This window comes from Cynoglossus semilaevis, chromosome 12, assembly GCF_000523025.1.
Source record: "Cynoglossus semilaevis isolate Cse_v1.0 chromosome 12, Cse_v1.0, whole genome shotgun sequence".
Taxonomy (NCBI): Eukaryota; Metazoa; Chordata; class Actinopteri; order Pleuronectiformes; family Cynoglossidae; genus Cynoglossus; species Cynoglossus semilaevis.
In genome coordinates, this window is record NC_024318.1 from 8,729,787 (window position 1) to 8,741,378 (window position 11,592).

An 11,592-nucleotide genomic window follows, 5' to 3' on the forward strand; every position below is an offset into this window, starting at 1 on the left:
TGAGGTGGGTTTACATTCTAAAATTACTGTCAAACATGCTGAAGGCAGCTACTAATACGTCTTTGTTGACAGATTCTTAGGCAAATACTCACCCGTGAAGCGTTCCTCACTTAAAAAAAACTAATATTTAAACACAATAGTTAAGTTAATTAATCAAATTTTAGAGTCACTCTATGTGATAATGTCGTTCTAATGTCCTCCTTTTTATTTGTTCAATGTAACTCAGAATTACTGATAATTGAATTCCCAGCACACACACACACACACACACACACACACACACACACACAGTTGTCTTGCACTCTGAGGCTGACCACGCTGCTTCTCTTTCAGGTACGCCATGGCCTTGTACAACCAACACGTCTGCCCTGTGGATAACTGGTAAGTTGCGAAACACATCCTCTGCTGTTGCTTCAGCGCCTTTTCATCCCTGATACTAAATCATGACTGTGGGTTTGATGATCCGTTAGTGGTGTCACCACAAGGTTTCCCAACCTGTTGGGATTTTTTCACCTTCGGCAAAACTGAAGTTTTCATCATCCAAGTTGCAGAGATGTCCTACATCAGCACATAATATCAGAGAAAAATAAAGTATAAACAGTCTTAATGCACTTTGAGTGGCTTCTGGGCCAGTGAGCTATTAAAAAAAAAAAAGACGGAGCCTGAAAGTGATTTCACAATAAGCAATTCTCATAGAGAAGTATGATTTAATGATGTGAAACTTTTTATTGCATTTTGCTTTTTTGGAATTGTTGTTTCCATTCAGTCTAGGATTATTTATAACCATGATAAAGAATCTATTCCAATCTTAACACTGGCTTTGTTTAATGTTTAATCCACCAGGTTGTACAACCAGTCTTGTGAAGAGGAGCTTTATTTGCAGAGCGGTCCAACCTTGTGCTGCACATTAGACAATGTACCTCTCATCAGGTCAGTGAGGCTGTGAGGGTGACCTCAACTCTTCCTCTCCTCTGCCTGCCACTCTCTCTGTCTCCTCTCCGTCTCTTTGTTTGCAGTTTGAGCCACACCATTAACAGGAATACTGTCCCATTGTTCTATGTGACCCCTGTCGGCTCTTTGCCGTGTAAGGGTGGTTCAAGTGGTTATCCTGTCTCTGTGTGTTTGTGTGTGTGTGTGTGTCTGAAAATAACTTGGCGCTGAAATATCCTGCTGCCACCGTGGCATCCCATAAAAATAACATGGGTCAGGTTTTTTACTACGTAAACACTCAGTCAGTCCAGACACTCCCACCTTGTTGTTAGGGTCTTTGGTTCGTGACAGAGGCCGTGAATGCTGTGTTTTTTTGTTTTGGTAAAACTCTTTAAAATGATGTTTTCAATGTTCCAGTCTCATGATGACATTCCTTTAGGTGGTGGATCACAGTGGTCATATGATCCACACATGAAAATAATCCATGCACTGTTCACAGCATTTCTCTTAAATTCTAAATATACTTATTATGTAAAGATCCATGTGTAAATATTGGCCGAGTGAATATTCCTGTTTAGCTCCAGTCTCCACAGAATTCTGTGTGTGTCTGTGTTCCTGTGTGTGTGTGAGACCGTAGTCAGCTGAGAAAGTCTCTGTAGGCAGCAGGAGCCTGGGCACAGACGGCCAGTGTTGACTGTGTCCCGTCTTCCCTCCTACAAACATTTCCCGTTCCTAGAAGAGAGGCAGTGTGCAGTAGGTGAAAAGTCATCAGCTTCATGGTCGGGTGTGAGGTATCATAGTAGTACCCCCCCGCCCCTCCACTTTCCCGTACCAGCCCTCTGACAGTTCAGGCACAAAGCATTTCTAACATAGCTATATGTCAGTGTGTGTAATCAGTAGGAGGAGGCGTCGTTGGAAGTGTAGCATGTGTAGGCTGCTTTGACGTGATCTCTCAATTTACTGTGGTTTACTCTGTCTTTCAGTAAATGTGGAACTCTTCCCCCTGAGAGCTGCTTCTTCAGCCTTATCTGCAGCACAGGCTCCTTCATGGGTAACGTATATTCACTTGTATACAATACACACCCTCTGTCCTAATATTTTACACCGTAAATTAGTTTAGGGCCGACACAGTCTTCATTTCACTGTCCAGTGCACACATTTCCCATGATGGTGAACAGATCAGGGTGGTCTCTACGGTGTCTCGGAGCAAACTCAAAAAAATCTAGTCATAATGAATATTTTTGGTATTGGCTGTTGCTTTGTGTCTCTGTATGATGCTCCTTAAAGCTTGATCTGAGCTGTTATTGTCATTGTCTTCAAGTGTGCTTTTCTGTACAACACCACCTTCATTTGCTGTGTCTCTTTCTGGTCACAAGTGTGCTTTTCTGTACAACACCACCATCATAATGTCAAGTTCTTTGTCTCTACATCAGAAAGTGTGCTGGATTACACCTGAGGCTCTGTGTGCATATTTGCCATGAGCATACATTTGCCCAAAACTTTAGAACATCCATGACCAGAGGTTAAAACATGTATGGACATATGTTGGCTAGGAAAACATTGCTTGGGGTTTATAACATGTATGTAGATTAAAGGTTTCAGCAGCAGCAGCAGAGCTCTCATTGTGCTTGTTAATGCCTCTGTGCCTGTCACAGGGCTAATACATAATATTTGTTCTGTCCTTTTTTCTTTCTTTTTTTTACCACGGTCAACCATCGAAAATTGTTTTCTTGGCAGGTCATAATTGTGGTCGATCCATTCAACTGTGTTCTGTCATTAAACAGACTGGGTTTCCTGCCATTTTAAAACGACTCCTTCCTTGTAACTTGTTACCACACGGATCATGTTTCAAGTTAAAACTTTCCCATGTGGGAATTTGAATTAAGTAGAGGTTATAAAGACGGAAAAATTACTTTGCAGTGAGTGTGAATAGATAAATAAAAAACCTAGTTGATCTAGAAGAAGGGAACGTGGTCCTTCGTACATGTTTGTGAATGTTTTTTGGTTCGTCTCCACGTGGTGTTCCTGTTAGCTGCTGCTGCTGTCTGCTCCGATGTAGTTAATGTTTCCCAGCTGTGCCTCAGTCTCGTTCTCGTGTGTGTGTGTGTATTCTATATTAAACTGGAGTGTGGTCTTTTTTTAAGGATACTCCATGCGACATTGTTCTGTTACTGTTTACATACATTAACCTCCTTCGTTCCCTGCAGGAGGTTCTTTAGGGTTTGTTACAGTCAGAGGTGTAATGTAACCAAGTAAAACTAATACTTTACTACTGTAATTCAAAATGTATGAGGAGTATCTGCCCTTCATTCAAATTCTTTTCTTCCGAATACTTCAAAAGAATTCTTGGCATGGGACAGGTTTGACGAAAATGGCTTGTTATTGGACTATGAAGGCTCATCACTGCTTATATTTCCTTGTACTGCACCGAAGAATAATTTCTTTCAAATACGACTTCTGCTGTGCCTTCAAGAATGGACTAAAATATATGACCTTTGAGAATCCTTTGAGCAGCTTGCAATTCTGCTTGCAGAACAATTTGAACAATTCTGAACAATTTGGACAGAATTAAGGTCATCATTAGAAGACTTCAATTTGACTTGAGTTAAGGTGCCAAAAAACATTTCCAAATTGTATTTTTTTTGTGGCCTTCTCAGCTGCTTTAAAGCAGAGTCCTTGTCTCCTAGTCTTCATGGTCACGTATGTGTATTGTGTTCTCTGTCCAACTGTTCAGAAATGTACGTTACTGGTCTAATAAAGCAGCTCTACAGAAGTAGGTTAAGTTGATGTGGCATTTAACTATACAACAGGCTATTGTAAGGAATCAGGGCTCAGCTTTTTAGCCTATTGATTTATGCCTTACACTGTAGTCGGTGCCTGTTGCTGTTGGCTCTGGAGTTTGGAGCCGTTGTCTGGAATAACAGGGACTCACTGAACTCTGAATTACATCAGAATTGTTCCTTTGATTTGTTTCCAGTCCCACCTTTTGCCAGTGCACGCACACACACACACACACACAATGCATCTTTTCTTTTTCTGCCGTCCTGTGGGATGGGCGGGTTGTGCTGGTTATTGGGGTTGAAACATATCGCCCTGTGGGCAGAGCAGGGTTCATTAAACTCTGAGGTGTGATGTGGCCACTGCAGGAACACAGACTGGTGTGTTTACATGAACCACTTCCACCTACGTCTGTGTGCGAAATCTGAAATGGTTGCTTTTGACTGCAAGGCTGCGTGTTACGTAACGTTAGCGTGTGTCCACTGTTGTTACACCTGTGTGGTGCTTCCTCCTCGAGTTCAAAGAATAGAATACATGTTGGTAATGGATGATCAGTCCATATATATATATGGACTGATCATCCATATATCAGTGTGTGTGTGTGTATATATGTATATATATACACACACACACACAAATATATGTATGTATATATTGAAAGTCATGTTGTTTTTAAAAAAAAATCAAAACAAATGTATTGTTTTAGTTATTTATCTGTTCCCAGTTTCAGTTTATCTGCATCTTCCCTTTATGACAAACGTAATGCAGATATTTCAACCAATTCTTACAAATCATTTTTTCTGTCTGATCATCAAATCCATAGCAAATAGCATAGTAAAACACCACATGACCCTGTGAGCTGAAACGAAACTAAAGACAAAATGAAAAGACACATGACTATTGAGAAGGAAGGTAATGGGGAACAATCTTGGTCTTTAACCTTTCAGCCATCTCCTCATCAACTTTTCTAAATGCCAGCACCTTCATCTGTGCTCTTTTGTCATGATAAAAGTCATTGTGTTGACCATGCTGTAGGAGAAAAATCCACAGCCAGTCAGTCTACAGCCAAGACGCTGAGATGCCGTAATCTATTTAAATTAATGCATCTGACATTCCTGTCTGTTCAGAAACACAACATGTTCCTCAGGAGGAAAACAAACAAAACAAGATTGTTTCTCCGCCTGGAGACGCATTTACTTGTGGAGAACATTTGAAATGAAATCATGTTAAAAAAAAAACAAACAAAAAACTAATCATGTGATCTTGTTAAAACTGAGGAACAAACATGTTTTGCAAAATTCAAGAAGCTTCAATAAAATTGAAATGGCAGCCACTAGCTTTTAAAACTGGTACTGCAATTAATTTTTTCCTTTTTGCCCCAAAATCCCCTGAAGTCGACATATTATTATAATTTTATTCCATCCAAATCATCTGCTGCAACAAAATGTAACCGATCATCATCTTGACACTGTGAATAGTTGATTAAATGGCTTTTGAAAAAGGCCTGGTTATTAAGTTCAATTAATTAATTTTTAAGATATCAGTGTACGATTCTCAAGAAAAAAATTTTTAAAATATCAGTGTACGATTCTCAAGAAAAAAAAACATTAGTAGGACAATAATTAAAGATGTATTTGATGGTAGATTATTAATATATTTCTGTTACTAAATTCTCTCATCTCATACACACATACATTTGTATATGTTTCCATACGTTGATTGTACTAATGTCTTGCTCTGCTCTGCTCCTGCTACAGGTTGACTGTAACCCTAAGAAAGTGTTTGCAGTTTCTTCATCACTGTAAACAGCAGTGATGAAGAAACATCCCGCGGGGGTGTCACCTCCTCACTGCAACAACAATGCTCCCAGTCACAGCCCATTAGCACCTCAGCTGTCATCTGTCCCTTTTACTGTATTTCACTTCCCTTTGCCTTTAAACCCCCACCCGTGTGTTGTTGTCACTTTCCCACCATTTCCTGTCCCCTTTTTTCTCACTCGTTTGGCTGAGAAATTCTACTTCCTGTGATTCTCCGTCAGCTCCCAAAGAATCCCTTTGTTTCTTGGGTAAAAGCCAGTGTTTTCACTGTTATGAGGCAGGCCCTGTTAAAAACTCCATTGTCCGTTGCACTTTCACATACAAGTCTAATGCTACCTGTGATCACAGCATTTAGCCGTTGTCTCTGTGCTTTCTCTCCCTGCAGTGATGGTCATTGTTCTGCTCCGTTACGCACATGTGATAGAGAAGCATCAGAACTGTGTTCTCAACACAGCAAGTCTCTCCACAGGCTGGATCTGTGCCGCCGGACTCATCATGGTCGGAAATTTCCAGGTACGGTGACATCAATATTGACATAGAAAAGGCGACAGAGCCGTGACAAGTTGCCATGCCATGTTTTATTTTCCTTAGTGAAAAACGGATCTAATATGCTGTAGTAATGGCTAAAATTAAAAAAAAGTTTGGTTTGGAAAACCAAACAAAAACAATTTAGGCTGTGCTGACATGGTGACATAACACACTGGGATGGATTTTGTGGTGGAGACCAAGCTGTCTTTGACTGGGATATACTGTAATTATATGCTACATGATCTTTCTGTGTTTGGGTGCCTCCACCAGTGACTCTGCTGCCTTTGCTGAAACACTCTTGTGTGGCCTCCGAAGGAGTTTAGCGTTAAAATTTCAAGTACAAAAACTCCCCAATGCCCTGAATGTTTGTTCCCAGGGAAAGAATTTCTCCTAGTTTAAATATTTGGAACCCTGGCTTGATGCCTGCATGGAGGGATCAAGAGTGAGTGAGTTTGTGTTCTTTGCCCATGTGTTTGTATCTTAGAAGATAGATGGCAAAAAGATGAGTGACAGCAGCTTAGTTATGGAATGCCTTCTAGGGAACGACTTGTTCTCTGTGAAAATAAAGATGTTTATTTGTCTGTTTTTTGTTTGTTTTTTCTTTTCCTGAGAGGAAAACAAAGATTAACACAAAGTTGTACTTCTTGTTCTATGACTTGTTCATGATTATGAGTGTTTGCAGTTGGTAATTAGATGGGGACTAGTTTTTAGAACCATTCTCCTATGTAACCTGCTTTACATAGTAATGTGTGGTAAACAGCTCCAGGTTTATACAGCCGGTTTTCTAATGTGCAAGGTAAATATACTTGTTTTGTATGGACAAGTTCGTGTTGCAACAGTACTTTGTGCGTTTTCTGCTTTTTTCTGATGGACCATTACAACCACATTTGTTTTTGGTTTCTGGAAGATGTTGCAAAATATTGAGTATCTTTTATTACCGTAGCAGGTTGACACTGTGAGTTACTAAGAATTCACTGTGTGCTCAAAAAGAGTAATCTGTTAATTCTGTGAATTTAGGTTTTACTCTCTGATCCCTGTTGGGTCATGGTTTCTATAGAAGTTCGTAGACACCTCTTTGTAAAATCTATTCAGCTATGGTTAATTTTCATCCAAGAAATTTTAGGTCATACTTCCGAGTTGAGGTTTTTGGAAATCTGCAGAATTCCTTCAGTGGCATTTCCGTTGACACAAATAATACTCTTTTTTTTTCTACTTATGGCATTTTTAAAGAAAACAAATGGGATGGTGGAGGTGGATACTGTGTGTGTATCAGTTACTGCTCTTTAATCATCAGCATGTTTTCACAAGGATAGAACAGCAGTTATCCTCAGGAGTCGTTCAACTTTTCTGTTTATTTGGGTGAGATTGTTTGTTTGAGAGACAGTTTGGAGACATTTATATGACGGGTATTTCACTCTACGCAACGCTGCTGAGTTTGACAACCAGGCGCCTTTATGAGCCATAATTTAAACTACATTTCTGTAGGAAACTGCCTATTCAAGAGTGAGAGTGTGGAACAGATGTGGAGATGAGAGTTTGCAGCAAAGTGCATGAACATTTTTTTCCTAATGCCAAGGTCTGTGTTCTTCTGAACTGGGAGGAAACTTACTGGAAGGGCCAGGGGTATGTGACTCATCAAATCCAGCCGTGTATGTAGTGGTGCTGGGCAGACGGTGTGTGTGTGTGTGTTCGGAGTGGAGGATCCATCTTTAACCCTACACAGACGCTGGGTCTTAAGCTTCAAAGCTCATGCCTTCAGGACACGGATGGAAATAGAGATGTGACTGATAGTGAATGAAAATTCATGACGGTGCATCGATATGAGAGCTCATGTTGAAACCTGAATTCATAGACGATGGTTACTTCATTTTTTAATATCAGATGTTTGGGCGGTTCAGTCAGAGAGATGGATGAATACAGGACACACACACACACACAGAGGTTGGTGTGTTGTCCATGGACCAGGAAAGGGAGGAGAATGACCTCCATCAGACTTCCAGTTTAACAAACTGGACATTATTTAACCTGGGAAACCTTTCCCACAGCTGTCACGTGGTCATCACCGTCTCTGCTGCTGACTTATTATGCAATCAAAGAGCAAAGTTTCATTCAACTGTTAATAGTTGAAAGAGCAGACAGTGATGATGGACAAGCACTCCTGTCCCACTTTATCCAACTGTTAATGTATAATCCTATATGTTGACATAAGGTCTCGATGCGTGATCTCCTCAGTAACTGTTACGACAAACTCTCATGTTTTACGCTGGTTCCAAGTTCACCATATGGTAGCGTGGCCGAGTGGTCTAAGGCCGCCAGTTATTTTGTGGTTCCTTAGTGTAGCGGTTTGCACGCCTGCCTTGTGAGCAGTGTCCTTGGTTTGATTCCCAGAGGAACCACAATGGCGATTTCTAGTGACTGAATAATTTCTATTATTATTTCCACAATAACGTGTACAACACACCACAGGCTATTTGAGTGACTCCTTTTCATCTGTGATAATTCTAGCGTTTGGCTATAAAACCAAATGAGCTGGAGAGCAAACAAAGTCCAGTAAACCTGCACATCTGTGGCCTCATCAAGGCGTCTAATCTGGCGGTTCATTTGATGATGTTACATATTAAGTTGACTTATGAAAATGATTGTCTGAGCACTAAGCTGGGCAGGACCTTTAGGTCAACCAAAGAAAACAGTTCAATTGTTTGAAATTATTTGATAATGATTTCCTATTTTGACAATGATAAAAAAAATTAGTTTTAGTTGAGTTCACTTGTCTAGTGAGATTTTTTGTTTTTGTTTTTACTGCTGTACTACAAAGAGCTATTTAGGCGGCCATGTTGGATTAGCCTGCTGAAGGAAATTGTTCTACCTGTTATGTTACTTCACTTTCAGGCTTCATTTATCAACTATATTAGTATGAATGCAACTGTTAGAGGAATTTTTCTTCAGCTCACTGTGGAGGATAGAAAATACAACTTTCTCAGTAAAACTTGTGGGAATGTGTCCCTGTTCTGACTGCTTTCTCCTCAGGCCATCACTTCCAGCCGCCAAGCTGTTCATGACTAATCATAGGACAAAGAAGACCTTCACCTTGTCTTCTGTGCTGCCTACAGGTCTTAGACTTCAAGGATTAGCCTACTGCACAGAAATGTTGTGTGTGAATTAGCTGGGTCAGTAGAGCGGTGGAACTTAGTCAGAACGTAATATTTTCTTAGTTGTGGCTCTAATGATCCAAATGAAATGTGCCAAGTGAAAATGACGGTCGTTCAGTCTTCAGATCAAAAATGATCAGCTTCCTTTCTGCCTCTCCTTGTGTTTGTGTGTCTGTGTAGCTGCAGTCACATGGCCCTGGGCAGATCTTTTGTGTATTGTTTCTTATTGCTCTTGTGACTGACGGGCAGAAGGAGGCGTTCTGTTGTGTCGCTTGTTTGCAGTTTTTGTTTTTTCTACGTGCACTTTACACAAACGCAAACAAAATGACTTCAATGCAATAATTCACATGAAGTCACATTTTGAAACTGAAACAGTTTGGTGTGATTTCTCTCAGCTGTTTAACTGCTCATCTGCTGGATTTTTTTTACACATTTGTGATGTTTATTACTTGTCTTTTCCCCTGACAGGTGGACAATGCCAAGATCCTCCACTATGTGGGAGCAGGAATTGCCTTTCCTACTGGAATGCTGTTTGTGTGCCTGCAGTCGGCGCTGACTTACCGACTGGCCAAGACCCAGGGGGAGTACTACGTGGCCCACCTCCGGCTCTGCATGACCCTGCTGGCCTTTGTGGCCTTGGTGCTCAGTATCCTCCTCAGCCATAGACAGATGGCAGCCTTTAGGCTTTACAGTCAGTGGAGATACCTGCAGTATGATAAAGCAGGGAGACACAGACACTCGATTACAAACATGACAGAAATCTGCGTCTAGTTTCTAATGTAATATCTCTTCTTTTTTATGGGCATTTTTACTGCTAAGAGAAAATACACAGATTGATAGCGAGCCTGTTGTTAAACGGTTCAATCTCTTAGATTCATAGATTGGATACATGAAATGGACACAGCTGTCACTGCAGCAGGGTGAGTTGACTTAGTTCTAGGACTCATACAGAGGGTCTGGAGAAATGACTTGCATTTTATGGAAGAAAGAAACCTGTGTGATTCTCTGTGACAGTGACCACTGACCAGTGGTCTGTCATTAACGTTACTCACCACAGTAGTTTATTCATTTTGAACTTGTCCTTCAGTCAGAATCAAGGCCAGTCCAGTCTTGGCACCAACTCTGCTCGTTTGGTCTTTAACAGTGTTTTTCAGGCGGAGTCTTCTTCTGTCAGGAGAGCTTTGTCCTCCAACATGCATCGGCCGTATTCGAGTGGGTCTTCTGTGTCACTGTCATGCTTTTCTACGGGACGTTTGCTTTTGAGTTTGCCAGCATGTCGGGAGACACCATGGCGGTGCTGGCCAGAGGAGGGGCGCTGGGACCTGCTGGGAGAGAACATAAGGTGGACACCATGGGAGGTCACTCTCAGTCACATCCCCTCCAAGCAGAAAACATGTCCATGCTGTAGACTGGGGACATGTGGACGGCACACAGATGGCTGGTTTTGTTCTTTTCATCCTTTGGTTGTAGAATGAATTTAATTATTCCATTCTAGCCACACTCTTCTGAAGCTTTGAAGTAAACGAGGCCGGTGCAGCAGCCGTTCAGGGCAGAGAGAATTTCACCGATGATCGGCTGCTCAGCGCCCGTTGACTCTCACTCTGAAGAATTTGTTCGTATTTTGCACGTCGAAGGTGTGACACCAACTCTCTCTCTCTCCGAAACTCTGCCCTTTCCAAACATTCCAGGAGACAAAGTTTATCGATTAATCAGTTAGGAAAACATTCCTATGGATAAAACCCTGTTGATATTACAGTATATGGAATGGTGACTGTTCACCACTTCACTGCCAAAATCATTTCATAGAAAGGAAGTAAATGCTGCTGGTCAGCCTGGCTGACAGTGTTACAGGGCTGAGACTCATGCAGAGGTTTGTATACGAATGTTACGGATGTCAAGGTCTGGCTCGAAAAATCAGACATATCTAATCTAGTATTAATGTTTCAGACTTACGTTGAAGTCTGTTTTCCAATCATTTAAACTTGCTTTAAGCAGTATATATATATTTGCAAATAACAAATCAAAGGATTGTAAAATCATCCTTCCTACACATGAACATCTGACTCTGCATGAGTATAACTTACTTTGTCACAAGAAGGCAACGAGTTTGCACCATAGGATGTAGGAGGGTTACTTTGTCACAAGAAGGACGACGACGAGTTTGCACCATAGGATGTAGGAGGAGTTAGCTGTAAGTTTGTGGATTAACAGAGCATGCAGCACCGTTTACTCACCTACAGGGGCTGCTATAAACACAGTTTGGTATTAGTCAGCAGTTAGTCTCAGTAGGACAGGACAGGCTGCGCTGGGTAGTGTAGTGCTGAGCACCCGGTAATCTGAATGGTTGGTGGTACTGTACACCTCAGGCAATGTCGCAAGTCAACTTTAAC

General features: G+C 41.2%; 1 protein-coding gene across 1 annotated transcript in view; it reads left to right on the forward strand.

Moving 5' to 3' along the window:
- The window catches only part of LOC103387327 (transmembrane protein 150A), a 17,275-nt gene extending 5,953 nt beyond the window's left edge, over positions 1-11,322 (forward strand). The window contains exons 3-8 of the mRNA XM_008321917.3: positions 334-381; positions 844-930; positions 1,914-1,981; positions 5,911-6,038; positions 9,671-9,848; positions 10,357-11,322. Of these exons, the coding sequence (XP_008320139.1) occupies positions 334-381; positions 844-930; positions 1,914-1,981; positions 5,911-6,038; positions 9,671-9,848; positions 10,357-10,610 (763 nt within the window). The 3' untranslated portion in view covers positions 10,611-11,322. The remainder of the gene's footprint in view (positions 1-333; positions 382-843; positions 931-1,913; positions 1,982-5,910; positions 6,039-9,670; positions 9,849-10,356) is intronic.
- The last annotated feature ends 270 nt before the right edge of the window (positions 11,323-11,592 follow it).